The sequence below is a fragment of the Pungitius pungitius genome, chromosome 12 (assembly GCF_949316345.1).
Source record: "Pungitius pungitius chromosome 12, fPunPun2.1, whole genome shotgun sequence".
In the NCBI taxonomy this organism is placed as follows: domain Eukaryota; kingdom Metazoa; phylum Chordata; class Actinopteri; order Perciformes; family Gasterosteidae; genus Pungitius; species Pungitius pungitius.
In genome coordinates this window covers 4457100-4478116 of record NC_084911.1, presented here as the reverse complement: position 1 = coordinate 4478116, position 21017 = coordinate 4457100, and the positions used below count along the sequence as shown (strand labels likewise).

The 21017-nt window shown below is 45.3% G+C and overlaps 1 protein-coding gene across 2 annotated transcripts; it reads left to right on the top strand.

Moving 5' to 3' along the window:
* Nucleotides 1–1354: 1354 nt before the first annotated feature.
* Nucleotides 1355–18185, top strand: LOC119220814 (SH3 and cysteine-rich domain-containing protein 2-like). Of its 2 annotated transcripts, XM_037477064.2 has the most exons (11): nt 1355–2220; nt 7671–8007; nt 8934–9028; nt 10999–11083; nt 13098–13213; nt 13852–13921; nt 14141–14292; nt 14389–14477; nt 16391–16442; nt 17409–17546; nt 18087–18185. In XM_037477064.2, exons 1-11 carry the CDS (start codon nt 2134–2136, stop codon nt 18183–18185), a joined length of 1320 nt encoding a protein of 439 aa, XP_037332961.2. In that variant the 5' UTR covers nt 1355–2133. The 2 variants fall into 2 exon arrangements, with proteins under 2 accessions (XP_037332961.2, XP_037332962.2); XM_037477065.2 differs by lacking the exons at nt 13098–13213; nt 13852–13921.
* The last annotated feature ends 2832 nt before the right edge of the window (nt 18186–21017 follow it).

Sequence of the window (21017 nt, the reverse complement as noted above, 5' to 3'; positions counted from 1 at the left end):
CACTGAGGTCATGGTCTGAACAGCATAAAGTCCGAAGAGCACAGTCTTTTTCAGATGCGTGTTTTTGGTTTAACGTGATGTTTCTGACACAGAGTGCCTGATCAGCTTCCCCCCCCCCCGTTGTGTGTACTATAGCGTACACCTGTCTGAGGTGAAAGGAAGAAGCTGTGTTAATTTATTCCAGTGGGATGAGCAGCAGCTCGGGTCCTGTGACGTCACCATGACGACCGCTGGCACGTCTGGGAGCCGTCTGCCGCCGCATGGGGCTCATTTTGCTTCCCTCCGCCTCCTATTGTTTCCCCCTGTCTCACAATCACTGAGAGATCAGTGGTTTTGTAATGCTCATTTTTAGCCGCCGCGTTCCGGCACCTGGGGCATCGCATGGGAGGATCAAAGCGGTGTCTCAGAGGGAGACATTTAAATGTATGTCTTTTTTTCTCCTCCAGTGTTTTTCTGTGTTGGAACACAGACGGATCAGATCACAGCCCGCTGCACACTGCCGTACCAAGACATTGCGTTTTGGTTTATTTTTGGCTGCAAAGCCGCAGCTACACACCAGACAACTTTGGACTTGACTTCTGTTTTGTTGCTTTTCCTATTTTTTGCAGCCACTCTGCAATCCGTTGTGTCCTGTCTTGGAGTGAAGCAGTAATTAACACAACTGAGGTTCTCTCCTCTTGTCTTCATTTGGGGTCTTTTGTACAACTCATCCATGCACTCTCCTGATGGCTTACAGCAGATTTTGATGGCAAGCTTAGGTGAATTAATGCCGTGCTGAAAACATACTTTAAAGTGTTTTACCTCCGTCCCACACTGTGAATGATTCTCCAGTGGCTCAGAAATCCTTTTGCTATTCCACTCGTATAATTCTACCTGTCTTTTTAATTCATCATGTCAGTGCAGAAATCAGTAGCTGTGACCACAGCTGTATTCCCTCATTTTCATTTGATGTGAAGAGGGCAATCAATGGACATTCACCCCAGGAGGCCAGGAGATGAGATTGCATCTGAAATGAGAGGTGCCAATCAGGTGGGAAATGACAAGAAATTCATGAGTCAAGTGTCCCGAAAACTATTTCCCAGCAAAAGAACAAACGTAGTGCGAAAGTAGTGCAGCTCCCAAATGGGTCATTGACCGCTATATGGGTGAAGATGACTGATGCGTTGAATCGCAAATTCATTAAATAGGCTACGGAAATGTCCACAGCAGCATCCCGCACCCTCTTCTGTGACGTTGTTTATTGTTTAGCGGTCCGGAGTGTGGAGCTCTTCAGCCATTTGCAGTACAGTCTACATTAACAAACTAGATTGTGTAACTATTTAACCTGTTGGAATTATTTGCAATTATGTAGTTTTTTTCATTTATTATTTTTCTGCACAAAGTAGAGATGCACTCAATGAAGAGGAATCATCCTGCTTTTGATGCAAACGCTCATCATCTCGAAAAGGAAATCTCACTATAAACCTAATGTGACGTGAGCTACGGTCTATATTTGGAAAATAAACCCCGCCCACGTCCGTGGTGCCCGATTCCGTCAGAGTTGTAAAAATGGACCCAATCATGCGCCTGAGACGCACGGGAAGGCGTGTCTCAGATTGCGCTTAAATTTAAGTGTGTGCAGCAGCGAAGGGCTCAGGTCGTTTTGGGGTTTACACCCAACCGGTACCTCGCAAAGCTAGACTCTTTGTTGGATCCATTCATTCTAAGACGCCGTTTGCAGTTTCGAACCCTTTCTGGAGACCGTAGGACGGAATTTCTCCCAAAACTGGAGTTGTGCGGATGCGCTTCAAGAGACGATGCAGCTACTGTGATCCACGCGGGAGCCTCCACGCCGAACGCTTCTCACGCGCACGACTTTGAACCAAATATACACACAGCTGCTGTGTTTTTGCGCATTTAGAAAACTCTCCAATCAACCTGCGGGCGGTGCGCGGAAGGCGGATGAGCACCAGGCGTCCGCCTCACAGCGCGCCACGACCCCGGTGATGTGGATCCGTCCCACTTTGCCGAGCTTTTTTACGGCCGGAGCTGGACACGTTGTGAAAACCGGGCACAGTTTGAGGAGTTAAACGGCTTTTTTTTTCATCTTCTTTTAATTGTTTGTGTCTTTGACGACTGTGCACCGCAGCGGCGATGATTACTGGGAACGATGGGACGGAGAGCGACTCCCCGCTGCAGCGCTCCCCGAGCACCTTGTCCATCCAGCCGATGTCGTCCAAGGCAAGTAAACCCACAGGTGTGCGCGTGATGCCGGGCAACCAAGACGCTCTCGTGTCCTTCGGCCAATACTAAAATAATCCGCGTGACGAGGGGGCAAAGACTCTCAACTTGGCCGAAGAGGTCCCTGCGTGGATGATTTGAGCTCAATTCTTTTTAGGCTGGATAATAAGGGAGGTTGTTTTACCTTGTTGTTATGCAGCTATGCTCCTCTTCCTCATTATTCCGCCGGTTTGTATAACATTCAATCTTCACAATTGCAACTGTATTAATCAGGACTGCGTCATTAGGTGTAAGCACACACGTAAGGTGTGATGTCACTGTGTCTCTGTCTGCCTCCTTCTTCTCTGCCTCTCCAAATTCACTCCCTGCACGCGCGCGCCCGCGTACACACACACACACACACACACACACACACACACACACACACACACACACACACACACACACACACACACACAAACACTTCGCACACACATTTCTGCGTACTTGTCATTTATATTTTGTATTTTATTAGTATAAGGTAGGTGGTAGGTCGCTTTAAATAATGTAAATAATGTTTTTCATCTTTATTGTTGGTTGATCTGCTCTTTATTGATGATGTTACACACACACACACGGATGCAAACATGTCAAATAACCTTTTATTACAAGAAACTTAACACAATCAGTCAGTTAACACAGTCAGCCTAAAAGGCCACATTTATACGTGCAGTTTGTGCCTAATAAGCCAAAAAAAAAAAAATCCCTGCGTGGTACAGTGTGAGGCTCAAGCGTTGTTACAAAGTGTCCCCATGAATCCATTCAATTTGTTGACTTCACTGTTTATCAAATATTTCAAGGGCTATCTTCAAAGTGCAGGAGCTGTGGAAGCTTGCTTTTTAATGGAAGGCTTTTAGGACACTAAAGGATTATACCCTCAGCTGCAGTGTCTGCCTCCACCCCCGCATTCTATACTAACGTTAATATCAACCGGGCTTTGATATGCACAGGTGTGGTCCCAGGTGGATTGAAAATCTCTCATCGTTATTCCACCCATATCTGTTAAGATATATACAGTACTTCATCAGGATCCATTGCAAAAAAGAAAACACCGCCACAGGGTATTTAAGCCGTCAAGGAATCTAATCAGACACATAGTGCACAGATATTTAATTAGATATGACGGGGCGCTTGCTTTACCATAGATGCTCCCTACAAAGATAACAGAAACCGCAAAATTGAGTGCCAGAGGATTAAATGGAATGCAAGCATGGACCTTCTCCCTGCTACCCAACAATGCACTGGTCTATTGCCAAGGCTGGCAGTCAAATGGGATTGGAAGAGCAGAGAATATGCCTGAACATCAGGCATCTGCCTAGTGATGCTCTTGGTGGAGAGCTGTTGGGTCTGGTGGTGCTTTGGGTTCGCTTTCAGTGATTTAAAGTCTACAGGTTCTTTTAAGCTGAGCCTCTGAGCGCAGAAGTACTTCTAATGATTGACATGTTTTTTTTTTGAGGACCATTTGGCAGTTTGGGAACATTACAATTCATCCCTGTGCCCACTTTGGTTTCTTCTTCTGCACTCAATGTGAGCAGTAGTTAAAGGGTGACTGAAATTGACTTCAGTGTGAGAATGAGAACTTGTCATTGCCACAGAACAGCTTAATCCAGATATTTCTCCCTGGTGCCTTGCACTTGAACACTCTGCGTAGCAAATTTGAAAGACGTGTTGGTGTTCTTCTTGATGTCTTCCGTCTGACATTTTTTATTAAAAGAATAAATGTTGTGAGCAGACATGAGGGATACGAAGTGGGCTTTGTCATCGCTATGATTCATCATCTAGGGACCATGGACACCTACAATAATGCGTAGCATTTCTTTCCACTTTGTCCAGGGTGGTGGATGGACAATACGATTTAAAGAAAGACTGGTAGCGGCTTAAAAAATGTCAAAGATGAAGGGGGCAGGGTCATTGATATTAAAAGGACCTTTTTACCCTGTAAAACTTACCATCTCAATGCTAAAGTGTTGCCAATAATCCATGATTTTTCTGTCATTTCACTTGTGTATATCCCTCTCTCTCCCTCTCTCTCGGAAACCACATTCACGCTTTGAGTTCACTTCACTTTTCATTAACTATGGAGTGACGCCGATGCTGAGTGACGCGAGCAGGAGAGAGGGAGGCGGGAGTAGTCCAAGGTCCTTGTTGATTAATGTAACACCTTTACTGCTGCGATGTTTATTGATGTGACAGTGCAAGGCAATGTGTGAGAATAGTGCACACTAGAGGGCTTCAATCCCCACCCCTCGTCGGCGGATATTGTGTGTGTGTGTGTGTGTGTGTGCATTGAAAATTGAGGTGGATGAGTTACCTGGGCAAAGCTTTCGAGGCAGGGCCCGGCTGCACCGCTGTGAGGAAAGTGGCTTATAATCCTCGCTACTATTTCTCCTCCATTAAACAATCGTAGAGAGACGGGAAGAGAAGTGTGTGCGGTTTGTGTCACTGTGTGTGTGCATTAGCGATGTGTGCGAGGGAAGCAGCCTGCGATGCATAATGACAAAGATGAGCCAAAAAACATTGGGATGTGAAACTAGTTCTCATTGTACTGACAAAGGCCAAAGCTGTTTGCATGATGTGCTCAATTATTTCCTTTAATTCTTTCTTTTCTCACTGTTTTTTTTTACTATTTCGCTAAATCTTTCAGATTGCTATTTTACCGTAGTTCTTATTTAAGTTGTACATCATGAAATGGAGCAACACTGATGGTGTAAAAATATTCTGTAGGGGCCGGCCATTTCCTCTGAAGCCACATATTATGATTTAGAACTGAATTGTGGCAGAACACTGTGTTTCATAGTTATCCTTCATGAAACTGTAATATCACAGACATTCTGCTAATTATTTTTGTGCCAACAAAGCTAAAACGCAATTTTTAACGTTTACATTACGAGCTACAGAAAGTGAAATACTGCATTTTCGTGCAGTGATTTGGAGCGGCTGGGGGGGTGTCTCTATTGCAAGGGCTTCTACTGCACTTCTTCTCTTCTGCTGCTACTCGGTTCAGGAGGGAACACGCATAGTGGTAGAAAAAGAGGGAATTGGAACAAAGAATTGGTACAAATCTCGCCATTCAAACGCATGCACACTTGGTTACGCTCTATTTAAAGCGATGTTACTGTTTGGCTGCTGATGTGAAAGAAACCAAGAACGTCTTACCCGGCTCTAGAATGAGAGGCAATGTTTTGACATTTACAGCCTTTGACCAAAGACACAGCTGGAATGACTGGATAAGCCTTTCCTTTTGAAAAAGTCTCTAAAGGCTGAATAATTTATACCAGTTCACACTAAAGCAGGCTACGGCCACACGTTTATGGTGTCACCCCCAGTGGGACGGAGCCTTTGTTGCTCCGTTCTGACCTCTGGACAGGTCGGGGCATCGACATATACATCTCAGCTCGGGCCCAATAAATTAGGACGGAGGGCGGCTACATATTCAGAGGAAATAAAAGCTGTGTCTGCTCAAAGCCTGCTGTCCCTTTGGACATCTTGTATTGATTTTGGACGCTTATATTGGCTCCATGTGAGAACAACTGGGGGCTGGTAGATGGATCACAGATGTGAGAATGGTGGCTTTTACACGGGCACCGAGGCACCTTGTCGGAACCGGTCTATTTACTTTACGAGGTATTTGTGAGTTTTACAAAATTGAAAACATTAACAAGCTAAACCTAACCAGGAGATGAAGTCAATTTGAGGCTATTTTTCATCTCAGACAATTGCTGCGCCACAATACTACTACATTTGGGACTGGAGCGCCCATCGGGCGTCGTGTCACTCACTCTGACTCATCCCCACCGACCTCTCACCTGTCTCAGAATTTCACGCGACCCAGATCCAACGTGGCGTCACACTGGCTTCCACCACGGCGCTCTCCGCTCACGTACGAATGGGGGCCAATGGGAATGCTTTTTTCGGCTCGCACGCACATCGACAGATGATTAGATTAGCTGTAATTGAGACATGTGCTCCATCCGTAGCTGTTACGCCGGCGCTCATCTGCTCTGATTGAGAGAGAGAGCTCAGCTCAAGGCTGTCATGCTGCAGAGAAAAGAAAATAATACACACCCCCTTTTTATGAGGCATTCGTCTTTGAATATTTTGGTTTACTGGTCTATAAAGGTTATCTGAGGATGTTCTGAGTATTGGTATGAACAACTTTTGTGAAAAATGCTTTTGTCTGTATCCCTTCCTCCAGCCATCTCGCTCCAGCAGAATGGCTTTTAACCAAGCGAGTAATTCATAGAATTACAGAGATTGTTGGAATAATGTAACTACTCTATGAAGTATGAATTGATGGCACGATGCAATCTCACCATGCATTTACATTTCTGGAGCTTTCCACAATCTTCATCAGCAGTTTTTTTTTCAGTGGTCATAAAATTGTTCACGTTCAGATTTCAATTTATCTGAGCACCTCGGGTAAATCAAGGAGATTTTCCACATTCCCCCGTTTCCGTGTCTTAGAGGGAGTGAAAACGGAGCATTACGCGGCTCCAGAGGGAACTGGATGAAGTCAATAAATCTTCCCAAATGATCACTCGAGTCATCATTAGTTGGGTCATTAGCAGGAAACAACACTATTTATGAATGAATAAAGGCTAAATATACTGTATTTAAAACTCATTATTCACATTAGGCCTTTCCAATCTCCCACCAAAGTGTAAAAAGCTGTAAATCGAGCTGGCTCTGTTTCTCCTGCGCCGTGCCTCCCAACCACAGGCTCAAATCGACCCAAACCGTTTTCATATCTCATTCCCAGACGCGCGGAGCTGCAAACCCGCGTGTCACCGTGAAGTGATTAAGTCTGGGGCCCGGGCAGAGAGAACGCGCAGACGGGGGCCGACTGTATGTGGCCTACTGATTATCTGTCTGCTTGTACGTCGCCGTCGATCCATTCATCCCCTGCGACGCGGCCACACCCTCGCACGCCGCTCTCTCGCTGACACTTCATGTCAGGGTGACAAATGGCTGTACAGAGGGGGGGGAAACTCGCCAGGGAGCATGTGTTTATCTCCAGCCAATCGATGCGGCCGAAGAGAGGCTGCTGATAAGGCTTTCTGAACTTGTCTCGTCTCGTCTCCCCCCACGATAGACCTCCCACCTCCATGCACGTCTGTGGGTGTCGTCTTGCCAAATGCACAGGCTTAAATGTGACAGTTCAAAGGACGCAGCGCGGTCACATGACCTATTAAGGGGTTGTTTTCATTTGAGGTGATATTGCAGAGCGTTGTCTTTATGGATGCAGAGATGTCGCTTGTGGTGCCCTGAGGCCGTATTGGACATTTGTTGTTGCTCCCGAATGTGCCACTGCATTCGTGCTTATCTGGTGTTTATTACAGTGTACCCTCTCTCTCTTTGTCTATGTGTGTCTGTGTGTGTGTGTGTGTGTGTGTGTGTGTGTGTGTGTGCAGCTCCAGAGACTAAAGCGCTCGCTGTCCTTCAAGACCATCATGCGCAGCAAAAGCGTGGAGAACTTCTTCCAAAGGTCCTACAGCGACGCTCGCCTGCCCCCGGACTTCACGCCTCCTTCTCCCCCGCTGACGCCCGGCTCCCCTCTGGGTGGCGACCGGTCGCCGTCCATTTCGCCATCTCTCAGCCCCAACCCCTCCATCTGCTCCCACTCCCCCTCTCTCAGCCTCTCCCCATCGCTGCCCGCCAAACCTGCGCGGCCTCAGATCACCCACTGTTTCCAGGACCATGTCTTCCGCAAACCAACCAACTGTCAGCACTGCAAGCACATGATAGTGGGTAAGGTCCTCCAGCCGCTCATGATGCTCCGTTTGTACCATCTACTACTATTTATGTAAAAACATTCCGCCGGAAAGGGAATTGTGCAAAAGGACCTTTGGCGAGCCAGATTTTTGCTAAATGAAAATAAGCATTTTCAACCTGTAAATAGCCGAATAGCTGCCATGTGACTGTTGCTCATTTCTTCTAAAATTAAACTCAGCTCTTAGAGACATCTGTGAAGATGGATATAGTAACAAGGATTTTGTGCTGATTGATTACAGAGTGCAACATTTTGTGTGTTCTTTGTTTGTTGTGTGTACATTGATTTATGTACATGTGATATATCAACCTCGCTGGCTGCACTCCTCTACGGTCCCCCGAACACCATCGAGCATCTGTCTCTTTCTTAGGCGGATGAGGCGCAATCCGTGTTTGCTGCATTACAATTCCGACTATAAACCTGTCGATGTGTCCCCCACCCTGCAACAAATCCACAAATCTATTTGCCCGTTGGGTTGTCGGATAAAAGGGGCTCAACATCTTAATCCTTAAATGCATTCAGCAGGCCGCATTGCTTATAACAAATAAAAGGAAAAACATACTAATTCTCTGAGGCTTGACTACTTGAAAGATGAAAAAGCATTACAACACAATGCCAAATCAATAACGAATTGAAATATCTCCAGCTGCTCTCTCCAGGATGTTTTGGAAGGAGAGCTGTTGATTATGAATCCGTTAGTGTCGGTGCCGGCTTGATTAAACGACAACACTTTTATTTACGCTCTCTATCAGAACCGAGAGAAACCCGCTCGCTCAATCTCAAGGCCGCCCCTGGTTTGTTGGGATTTTCTCCCCCGTGTAGCCGAGTTATTTTTTTCTTCTTTGTGGCTGTCTCCGTGTCTGCGTTTCATCTGCTCTCCTCTCATCTTTGTCCCTCTCCGCAGGAAACTCCAAACAGGCTTTGCGGTGTAAGACGTGCAAGATGGCGGCTCACCTGTGGTGCACCTCGGAACTATCGCTGCAGTTGTGCCACGGGAAGGTACGAGAAGGCCCACAGAATGATTTGGTGCCCTTGTAATCAACGGGTTTTGAATGTTGTTTGGCAAACATTTTTGCAACTAAACACCACCGCTGTGCTATTTATACAGTGCAGGCCTGCTTCACTTCAGAGAGGGAGATAATGTGTTTGTCGCTTAGATTTCCTTTATGGAACTCCTGTGTGTATGGTAATCTTGTATTTGTCTATTCAGGTATTACTACCAGCTGCATGAAACTTCTTCCGTTTACAAATTCCGTTTCCCCCGAAGATATCCTTAAAGGATTGTACAGTCGCCGGTTAGCTTAGCACAAAGCTTAGAAATTGCTAGCTCAATCCATAGGTAACAACATCTGCTCACTTATTCGTTTCACGCGAGGAGGATGTGTAATGGTACCAGATGGATGAGGGCAGTGCAGAGCACAAACAATCAGCTGGTCTTTGCATTGATGAATACGATTAGTTTCACAGGATCAGGCGGCAACCTCGAGTGCTGAAAAGTGCCGCCAAGGCAGAATTGCCTTAAGCTCGATTTCTTTTTTTCGAGGGCTACTGCGAAAAATGTTGCAAACATGAATTTATGGTCTCGATCACAGGTTTAAAGTCTCCTTCAGTACAGTACAATGGGCGATACTCCCTTTAAGAGTAAAACAGACGGTGAATTGATGGGTTCCTGCCGTGGTGTTTTTCCCGGTCTTGGAGATGTCTGCGGTTTTGTCTGAAATGTTTGACCCCTTCACAGTGTTTGTTAAACGTTTGCTACTTTGCTAAATTGCTAAATGGCAATTGGAACATTTAGTTACCTCATCCCTCAGGCCCATCCAGACACATCCCCGTGATAAACATGCCCTTGGCATGCTCTCGTCTCCTGTGCCGTGCGTCACAATCTCGAGTGTTTTTTGGACGCTCGTTCAAGTTAAAACATGCTCACCTTTTCAGCGGCGGGCGCGTAGTCACGCCACTCGTCAATGTAACACTCGGCCAAGGCGGCCAATAAAAGCTTTTTATTGATTTGCAACTTACCTGTGTTTACCCGGACCTCTTTAACAGACCATTTGGATTGCAATCATTTTGTGTTATGTGTTATATAATATCAAAAATGAAAGCATTACCATGACAAACACATATCCGACTGGGACAACTGTTGCCATGGTGACATTACCATGGTGAACCTAGACTGCTGGATCACGCAAAATTTAACTCTAATCTCCACAAAAAACATGTTGTTGTGTGTTTTGGAACAATGTGGAAATGAAAATAGCAGTCTGAGACACGTACAAGTCTCGACCCGCAGACACAAACACTCGACTTGACTCTTGACCCTGAGGAGTGTAGTGCACTTGGTGGCAGATTTGGAGGGATTTCAGACAGAGCCGTGGCGTTTATCTCCTGGTACAGAGCGGAGGACGTCAGCACGCAGCACAAGGCGAGACCTTCGGAGAGCCACTCGGACGATTTTTAGGAGTCGCGAACGGCTCGCCGCAGTTTGACCAGAAGAGCGCGAAGACGTAGAGACTGAAAGATGGTGGAATCATTAGGGCGGCGAAAGGTCGAAAAATATCACCTGACTAGAAACCTGGGGATCTTTGCTAGAACAAAATGCGGTTTCCTATTAACATAATATGAATATGAAGAATTGAGTGGCTCATTTGCAAGTCAATGGAAAGACAAACTGATATCTCAGCTGAAACACTCAATCTGCTTAATTCAGTGTGAAATGACACCCGTGCAGACATAGACAAATAGACAAATAATCACATGCCCATGTCTGCGTAAGCCATGTGCCTACTGGTAAATGGTGAAGCAGGAAAGAGAGACCCACGGGTTGCCTCAGTTTGTCACTTGATGGCAGAAATGAGCCTTGATGTGCTTCTGATTACTCCATAAGATACGGCATATCAGCTAGTTTTTCCCTGCAGCTCTCCGCCAATAAACTGAAAACAAATCCTCCTGTCTGTTCCCCTCCCGTCTAGTCCGGCGCGTTCAAGCGAAACTTCAGCTCGCCGATGCTTGTCAATGACCAGTTGTCTGTTGTCAAGGAAGTGCAACCGAGCCAAGGTGAGCATGCCTGTGTGTGTCTGTGTGCGTGTGCTTTATGAGTGAGTGGGTGTCGTGTATGCGTCCTCTGTGCTTCTGTTATTGTGACGTCGCGCGCCTAGCCTTTTTTTTTTCTTTTTCTCGTGTGCTTGTGCATGCACTGTAATTAAACCAGAACTGTCTCCATCTTACCTGATGACCGAGGAGCGTGAAGTGGGGAAAATGTAAAGAGGAAGAACAAATTCAGCCTCCCTCGGACGCTCTGCATCCTGAAAGTATGTGAATAGATATTTACACATTTTAATGTTTGTGTTTTTCATACATCTGTTCATGCTCCGCACTGTACGGCCCTCGGCTGATTAAAGGGTCGGATGTTATTGTCTGGCACTTGAGTTTGCATGTTCAAGCTATATCAACATTGAACTGCTGCCTCCAACTCGGCCACTGCATCATAACACCCCTTCTATTTTACCAAACATTTGAATTTGAATAGAAATCCTTTTTTTTTTTTTTACCTTTCCCACGATTCTGAAGGTAAACAAATCCAACACTATCCTATTTGTCTCTCGAGCACCGAGGTTCCTGGATTTGTTCTTCCAATCGTCATCTCTGATTGGGAGCTTGTTATTCTTTGAAATACCTTTTTTTGGCTGAACAGCTGTGTACGTGATACAGTCCATCATCTCAGATACCGTGTGCCGAGCTGAATCAGGGTTCGCAGCTCGGCTCACGCTGTCACTTCCTCTGCACCGCCTATGAATCAGGGCACAATTGACCTACAGCTCCGCCGTCACCCATGAGCCGAGCACCATTGGGGCCAGGAGCTCTGCCAGGGCAAGCTGAGACTGCGACCTGCCAAACTCACAATCGCACATTGCAAAGTGTCCTCAAAATCGAGCAAACTAAAGAGTTGGTAGAATAACCCGCGCTCGTGTTTTTACACATTATTATCAAGTGCCAATTTTTTATAAAAGGACACTTTAGGACCTTGTCGTTTCCCATGAACTTTTGGTAAAAGCGGTCTCTTGTGGCATATGAAACCTCATTTGTCCGGGTGGGAGTCTAGTAGCTGCAGCAGTGAAGTAACTGTTAAAGCTCTTCTTTCCAGCCTTAAATGACAGTTAAAATCGCAATAGCTACCGATTGAAATCCGTACAATGATTTTTTTTTTTTTTTTCCTTTTTAAATCAGAAAAAAGCCGTATACGGTTAAAGTGAAAGATGGGACAAACGGTCAAACTGTGCTTGTAATTGATTGAATGTTTGAAGTTATAATTGGTTAGTTAGGAAGTAAACACAAGTCAAAAGAGCCAATGTTGATTAAAGGCCAATATGAAGACAGACATTAAGCCACTGAAAAAAAATCCTGAAGGTCAGAGACTACTATAATTATTATTTGTATAGTCTCTGAGTACTACTTTCTACTCTTTATTCTTCTCCCCCTGAAATTAGTCTGCTCTTTATAGAAAGGCCTGCTTCAGTCACAATGCTACAGTGTGTGTGACACAATCTTAACTCGAGCTTTACCACCTAATGAATACTTACACGCACCTACACACGTCGCACGAGACCACTGTAGTTTCTATTTAATTTATCTCTGGAAGATAAATGCAGCGACTTCAGTATGAAATTAAATGCCATAATGACTTCATCCTTCATACTCATGCGTACACACACACACACACACACACACACACACACACACACACACACACACACACACACACACACACAGAACATCTGGCCATGTATAAATAAATCAAATCATGTTGAATTATTGGAATGTCTTGATGTTGACTTAAGTCTCGTCAGGTCCTCTGTCAGATCTAAAGTGGGTCACTCTGGTCCAGGACTGACTGTGTTACTACGCTTATCTTTAATTTTAATATAGCATTTGCATAGCAATACAGACAGTACAGTGTTATTTCAGTGGGGAGTCCAAACTGTGTACACAGCTGTGTCTTTGCTTGACAAATGTAGTGCGTGTGCGTGCATTTGTTTTCTGAATGTGTGTGTGTGTGTGTGTGTGGTTTCAGAGGCTGTGCGGATGCGTGTAGATCCCGTGTACGCCGCCCTGCGCTATGGGACTTCCTTGGCACAGATGAGCCGCTCCAGTTTTGGCAGTTTGTCCGAGTCACCGACGCGCAGCCTGGTATGACATCATCACCCAGTGGTGGAGGACAGTGGGATCAGTGCCATCAAGGCATAACGTTGGTCCAGTGGTCAGCCTGCTGGTTAAATAATACGACCAATGCACCACACTCCCCAGTTTAAGAAAATATTTTTTCAAATAATTGTGAGAATTGGATAGATGATGTTAAACGTCGAGAGCTAAAGGTATAGTTTTTATTAAATGAGAAAGCTAAGAAAGGTAATCGGGCAAAACATGCCAGATGCAACAGAATTTCCTTTTGAAGACCTTTTTAGATGTTTCCTATCTTTCGAGTCCATTTTCACTCCCTTACTTACTGCAAATACAACTAGGCATATGGTGAAGTGTTCTGATTGAGCACTAGGCTGTCATCTGTCTACGAGGAGCACAACAGATGTCACCGTGGCGTCTGTGTTCTTCCTCATTAAACATACAGTAGTAAAAACACTGTTCAAATTGTCCTAAACACCCACTTGTTGAACCAAACAGTGCATAAGAAGCGCATGCGTGTCCTTTCACAACACTGTGACCTACTGATCTGTTTGGTGTGCATTCCCAGCGTGTTCCTCCCACTTTGCAACCCTCTTTGACATTGTTCTGCTAATATTACATTCTGCCTCTCTCTTTCCTTTGATAAGGGGGAGGGAGGTGAGGAGATGCAGCAGAGACAGTACAGCTTGGAGGAAGTGATAACTCAAGAGATAGGGGGTAAACGCCGCCTATGGTGTGTCTGTCTCTCCCTGTATGTGCTGTATGTCCGTGCATACGTGTGCCATTGCGATGTCGTGATTACCTGTGCACGTCTCTGTGTGTGTGTGTGAGAGAGAAGGCAGAGCTATACCTGTTAACAATGAAACGTCTGTTCGGATACGTGTGGTTGTGTGCGTGCAAGCGGCGCCGCCTGAGACAAATCCTCTCCACCCTCAGACATCTCCGTCCCCGACGTCGAGCTGGAGAAGAAGGAGGAGGAGGAGGAGGAGGAGGAGGAGGAGGGCGAGAGCTGCAGCGGAGCCCCGACTCCCTCCGAGGCTCAGACTCCCGCCGAAGCCCCCAATGCCGCAGAGGAGAGCAGTGTGATGGTAGCGCTCTCTTCAATCCAGCCCTTGAGGTTTTCCACCCCCCCAGCGTGTTACATCTGTCTCACCCACTTCCCGTCCCTGTCTCACTGTGTCCAGGTACCCAAGCGCATTGAAGTTCACTCCATCCACACCTATGTAGCGCTCTACAAGTTTCTGCCTCAGGAACTGAATGACCTGGAACTTCAGTGAGTTGAAGCCACCCAGGCCGCCTGCGGCAGGCATTTTAATGGTGTACGTGCAGAAGTGCTTGTGTGATACAGTTTTTTTGTTGCTATTGTTTGTGCGAGTACATTTGTTTTGTCTGTATTTTTGACCCCGACTGTTGTTCCTGCGGGATGGAAATGTCCTAGCCATCTGCAGAGGACGATGTCGGGGCGCCCTAAAGGACGACTAATTATAAACTCAAAGCCCATCTCTGTCCCCTTACAGAGCCAGCGCCTGAGCTGCGTTCCCAGCAGGGGGGCGGGGGGGGGGGGGGGGGGGGGGGTAAAGGCACCAAACCACTGAGAGAAGGCGTGCATACATAGAGGGAGATGGCATGAAGCTGGAGATTATTATAGGCAGAGAGAGAGAGGGGAGGAGAAAGTTAAGTGCAAATGTAGGTTTAAAAGCTATATAGGATGAAGAAGAAGAAGAAGAAGAAGAAAAATTAGGCCAGGAGGTGTTTCGGGGACTTCAGAGGTAGATTCCTGTTAGATTTTCATTACTGTGGTGATTGTAGGTGTTCAACACCATTCATTTGACCACTGCCGAACTAAAGGTTCTGCACACCCATGTACTGTCAGGTTATTTAAGGCTACCGATCCCTGTGGTTGTGTTCGAGATCACTCGTTATTAGTTCAACATATGAGGAGAGGGTCCAAATCAGGGAAAACACAGGATTGTTTACGTGGCGCCGGGGTGAACAACAGACCTTTCTTTCAGCAGACAGTTTGGCTTGACTGAGCAGGAAAATATCAGGTGTACTTTGAAACATTATGAAGGGCCGCGCTGGGTTCCAGGGTCCTATTTTTAATGCTCATTCAGGCCTACTGGGATAATGGATGGAACTGGGCCACCTGCCCTTGTCCTGCTGCGACAGCTCTAAATGTGTGCTGTGAGTTGTCTGGGTTTGATTTTTGGGCGATTCAGAGGAACATTGGACTGTGCTTGGGTTAAAATTGTCAGATTGAAGGTTTATTTAGTTTACTTGGGTCATTGGTTTTAATAGGATCAAGTGGCTGAAGGTTTACTGCATTGTGCTCTTTTGACTTAAAAGAGTTTAGAGTTTAGTTTTCTATCATTTTCTTTTCTTTTTCACACAAAAGCTTGTCATCAGTCATCTGAACTGTTTCTGCCTCCCTCACCGCGGGTGCACAGCAACCGGAAATACTGATGCAACATTATACAACATATTATGTCCAAATGTTAAGAGTGTGGCATAAAATGAATATCAAACTCGTTGAATTAGACCCTCTATCCATTACTGGAGGACTGTTAAAGGGTCTTTTTTCAGATGTTGCTGTTCCCTCATTCATAAATTAAACTAGGTTTATGCTGTTATACCTTTAAATTACACGCATAGACCTTTAAAAAAAAGGTATCGACGAGTTTGCCTATGACTATGAATATATTATTAAGCTTTAGCTGTTTAGCTAACTCGGTGCCAAATAGTGTATGTATGTGTGTGTTTGTGAGAGCAGACACACACATACACACACACACACACGTGACGCGATGTAAAGAAGTATTTGGGACAGCCGTTTGGATCTGGGACAGCGCACGTGTGTGTGTGTCATAAAAACCTGGTAGCATCATTAACATTCAGACCAGGTTGGCTGCAGATCAGACCCTCCCTTCCTCACTGCAGTAGACGCTGGACAGTTGTATTTCACGTCGCTCTCAGGACTTCGGTGTCTGCCGCTCTGTAACCTGACGATCCAAAAGATTTGTTTGTTCGTAATGCTTTCTTTTGCAGTTTTATAAATATCATCTCTTGTCCTCAAACTCAACTCTACACATTTGTATTTTTTCTTCAACATCACGTATCCCACTCTCGTCTCCCCCTTTTCCACTAAATCCCTTTTTCTCATCTGCTCTTCTTTCTTTTGTCCTCGAGGCCTGGTGATCGTGTGCAGGTCACTGATGACTCTAACGAAGAGTGGTGGAAGGTGGGTAATTAATCATTGTGTGCATGATATATGTTGGAAGGAACAGAAATGTGTGTATGTGTGTGTGGGCATTTATTGTGTGGATGTGTTAATTTGGGTCTTTGAAACAAAAAAAACATGATGAATAACACCTGCTCCCATTTTCACCGTCATAAACATGCAGGCAGCCACAGACAGAAATAGAACTTAATTTTCTCCAAAAGGTACCAGGAGTTTAACATAATGAAGTCGACTTGCAACCGCAAAGAGCTCATTATCGGCTCCTGATGGAAACGAACGTGCATCTGTGTGCGTCAAAGAAAAAGCAAGATGCTCGTGCAATAACCTCACGTGCAGTCTGTGTCCCTTCCGTCTAGCGGACCCGTTTTCACCAGCACTTATGTGGCCCACATCGACCTTCAATCTTCCCTTCCTCTCTGAGGAACCTTTTTATGCAATGTGTAATTGGTGATTCATCTCTTCATCACTAATGTATGCCTTGTCAATCCCTTCGGCACATCAACAGCTGTGAATTGCTGCTGCACGTAGAGGCTCAGTGGAACTTAACCTTTCTTCAGCAGCGAGCGAGGCAAAGCCGCTAAATCTGCCGTTTCTTTAATTACGTGGCACAAATACACAAACGCCTTACTATAGTTTACCTAATCCAAGGGTTCCTTCATCTTAAATGATTTCTTTATCTGTCTTCATAATTTGCTTCTTTCTACAGACTTGACAGTGACTACTCTGAGACATATCAATAAATGCACGTTTCAACGGTCCGAACTTCTTCTGTGTTAAATATTTGCTTGGCTCACAATCAACACAATGACGACACATATCCCAAGAGAAAGAGACTTCGATGAATCGGTGGCCTTCATAAAACTAATTCAGTGCCTCATTAGGAGGATTCGACAGTCATCCCGACACACGGCGTAATGCCAATGAAATGTGGACTGATTCTACTGGTCACGCGCGTGTGTTTTCCAGGGCAAGAGCGGCGACAAAGTCGGCTTCTTCCCAGCCAACTTTGTGCAGAGGGTCCGGCCAGGAGAGAGAGTGTGGCGGGTCGTCCAAGGCTACCCGGGCAGCCGAGAGAGAGGACACATGGCCGTGAGGGAATCCCAGGTACGCTGGTATTTCAAAGCCATTTCAAGGCCCCTAAGGCGTGACGACTGGCAGTTTCCATCTTTGTTTTAACAGAATATCAACGAGACTTCATCTTCTTTAACCAATTCTCACTCCTGGTTTATTTCCTCACACAAACAAAAGCCATTTCCTGCTGGCAAGAACTGCATTGAGGGGATTTGTCACCACCGTTTCAATAAGAGGGACAGTTAACCAAATCCAAAATATATGGACATTTATTTTGGATTTTGGTGTCAACTTTCCGAGTGCATAATGTGTAATCTAAATTCTTTAGTCCAGTTTTATTTACTGTTTTATTATTTTAATATTCATTATTTAGTATTTAAATAATTTATGACAAATAAAAATGTACTAAGGCACTAATGGCCAGTTTGTTCATTCTTCCTCTTGGCGCTGTTGATTTACATATTAAGAGAAACATGTATATAAAACAAGACCTTCTTGTAGATCAGTTAATGTCTCAAAATTCCGTACAGTATTGTATCTGTTACTTCATAGTTTGTGATGAATTCCCTTTAGATCTGCGTTGGAAAGCGGGAGGACGGCGAGGTGTTCCTGAAGCTGAGCAGCGGAAAGAAGCGAGGCTTGGTCCCCGCTGAGTCCATAGAGGAGATCTGAGCCTCGCGTGACCATCCCGTCACTCCTACTGTCACCCCCCCCCCCCCCCCACACCCGTTCCTCTCGACAAAAAAGACGCTTTTTCCAGCGGAAACTTTATGAACAAAACGGTTTTCCAGTTGAAATCTTAAACGGAAGATACAGCTGCGTAGTATCGCTTTTAGAAAGGAACTGCTTCTCATTAGCTTAGTCTTATCTTTCCAAGTCAAAACAATTAACATAAAGAAAATGATTTGAATACGCATGGCAGATGAGTGTTCACATTTAGTCTCTGCTCATGGAAGACATGTGGGAGGGACGCTGTGTCCTGTCTGTCTGTCAGTGGCCTTTCTTGTTTCTTGCCCACTCGGCGTGTTTAATTCCTTTCTGCTCCATGTCACGCCGTCTTGCATGGGGACTGACATCAACTCCATGGTACAAGAAAGCTGCCCCCCATCAGGAGAGAAAGAGAGAGGGGGGATGAAAGGAGAAGACCCAATCCAAAATAATCCTCAGCTGTCAGGACTTTTAACTGCACTTTCCAGCTCGAGGGTTCAGAAATGAGAGTATTTTCAAAACCAAATCGAAGGCTCTGGGGATCTTCTTCACAGGAGCTTTTCTTCTCTGACTTTTTCAGTATAATATAACAATGAAAACACTGGACCAAGCGATATGGAACAGGATATATTTTATTTATGGAAAGAGAGCATGAATCAGCGGACTGCAGAACAAACTTTCAAATGTTCACCATCTACTATCGGGGACTAAATGTCTTTCTTTTTGACTAACGGCATATCCATAGGGTTGGTATCTCCGAAACCACAGCGCTTATCGGGTCCAAATCACTTGTGTTACGGTTTGAAGGTGAGATCTAAGGAGCGGCGATCCCAAGTAAGTGAGAGGAAACTTGAGGCCCTTTCTCCAAAAAACAGGGAGGCTTTCCTGAGATCGTTGGGCAAGACCCTGAACTTTTACCAGCGGAAGCTGCGGCTCCCGTGTTCCCACGCGAAGGACTTCGCGGCGTTATTGGGGCACACAGGCCAACGGAGATGCTCTGACCATGACATGGAGTCTTGAGTTTGAGTGAGAGGAAGGAGGAATGACATCAGCGTCAAACCATGATGAGTCAGTGTGTGTGCATGCACACATGGGTGCACCAGTCACCGCTGATCAAACGTCCTCTTCATGTTCTCCTCTTCATCTTCTCCTCTTCGTGTTCTCCTCTCTCGTCTTCTCTTCCTTCAGGTTGCTCTTCAGTTATGAAATAAATGAGCAACTTTTATTCCTCTTGCAGTTCAGAGGTGAATTCTTTACAGTTTAGTGATTCATTCATCCATTATTTATTGAACAAATGTGAGGCAGTCTTCAAGAGGACATTGTGTTCCAAAGAGAGAACACACACACACACACACACACACACACACTGTTTCATGATGATGTGTCACGGAAATGTTGGTTTGAAGCGCAAGTAGAATTATGCCAAATCATGGAATAATTTGTTTTTCTCCTTTTGGACAACAGAGATCAAACAAACATGATTCTTCTTGAGTCTGCATTTCAATATACGTGAAGATTATACCGTGAAAAGCACTTTATTTGATGTCATATGTTGTTTTTGTTGAGGTATCTCCTTCGTAGTGATAGCTGTCGTATTCAATGATACCTGCAACGTTGCGTCACCCTTAAGCTCTTTGGTCTCATGTGTCCTGATGGCTTGTTGTTTGTCAGATATTTATAAAATATTAGAGATGGAAGAAACTGAGAATCACACGGCAGCATGAACATTACCACCATCCTGGAGAAAAATGGCAACAGAACTGGACTTATACCCATGTAAAAATGTTATTTGTCATTGTGCCTAGTTTTATGTAGCATCACTTGTTCACACCTTTTGAGAATTCACAGTAGTGAGTACGTGTTTGGAAGTACCCTGAGCCATTGGTTGGCAACACACCTTATTAAATACATCTTTGCAAACGAGTCTCTGGCCTTTCAATGCACGCAGACAACATGGTGTGCACCACCGACCCGTGGAAGGTACTCCCCGCGGGAGTGGATGCTGAGGATCACGCAGGCCCGCACCACAGTTTGTGTTTTCCTGCATCTTCAACCTGTAGTCAAGGCCTAAAAATGAGCAGGGAGCTTCTAAATAAGGGACGTTGAAGCGCCATGTACTAATAACGCCCTCCACAAAACACGCTCTGCAGCACGCGGCCAAGCGCGGCCCTGAAAACACGGCGGCAGCATAAACATCACATAGTGGCGCCGTGCGAGTGATTCAGGCCTTTTTTATTTAATCACCCCGAGCCACGTGGACTACGGGGAAAGTGACGACGTTTTGAGAAAACGGCAAAGCGTCCGAATCAGGGAAACGAACGGGAGCAAAACGTTGTCCAACATGTCCACGGTGGGAGTTGGACACAGTCAATTCATTCTCCAGAGTGCATGTTGTGGAGCATTTGTCACCTTGAAGCTAAACATTTACCAAAAGAGTCAAAGTCCAAAAAGAGCAAGTTCTATTTACACCAGAAGTTACAATAAGCTGTTGTCAAAGTGTATACGTATGTAGCTGTACATTTTCTTTCCTTATGGTACATGTGCTGTACGGTTTCAACGGACTAAAGTTGACTTGGCTGCATTTTTCTAAGTGGTTTTCATTATAAGTCCCGATCGAGGCAGAGCCGTCACTGTTTTGCGTCACCAAACAACGATTGGAAATGCTCACCGTTTGGTTTGAATTGCTTTTTCTGGGACGCCGTGTCGGTGGATTGATTCTCTCTGGCGCCCCATCAAATAATTAGCGGGCCTGTGTGATGCAACAATGCAGCAATTCAACAAGCACAATGTTGTGTC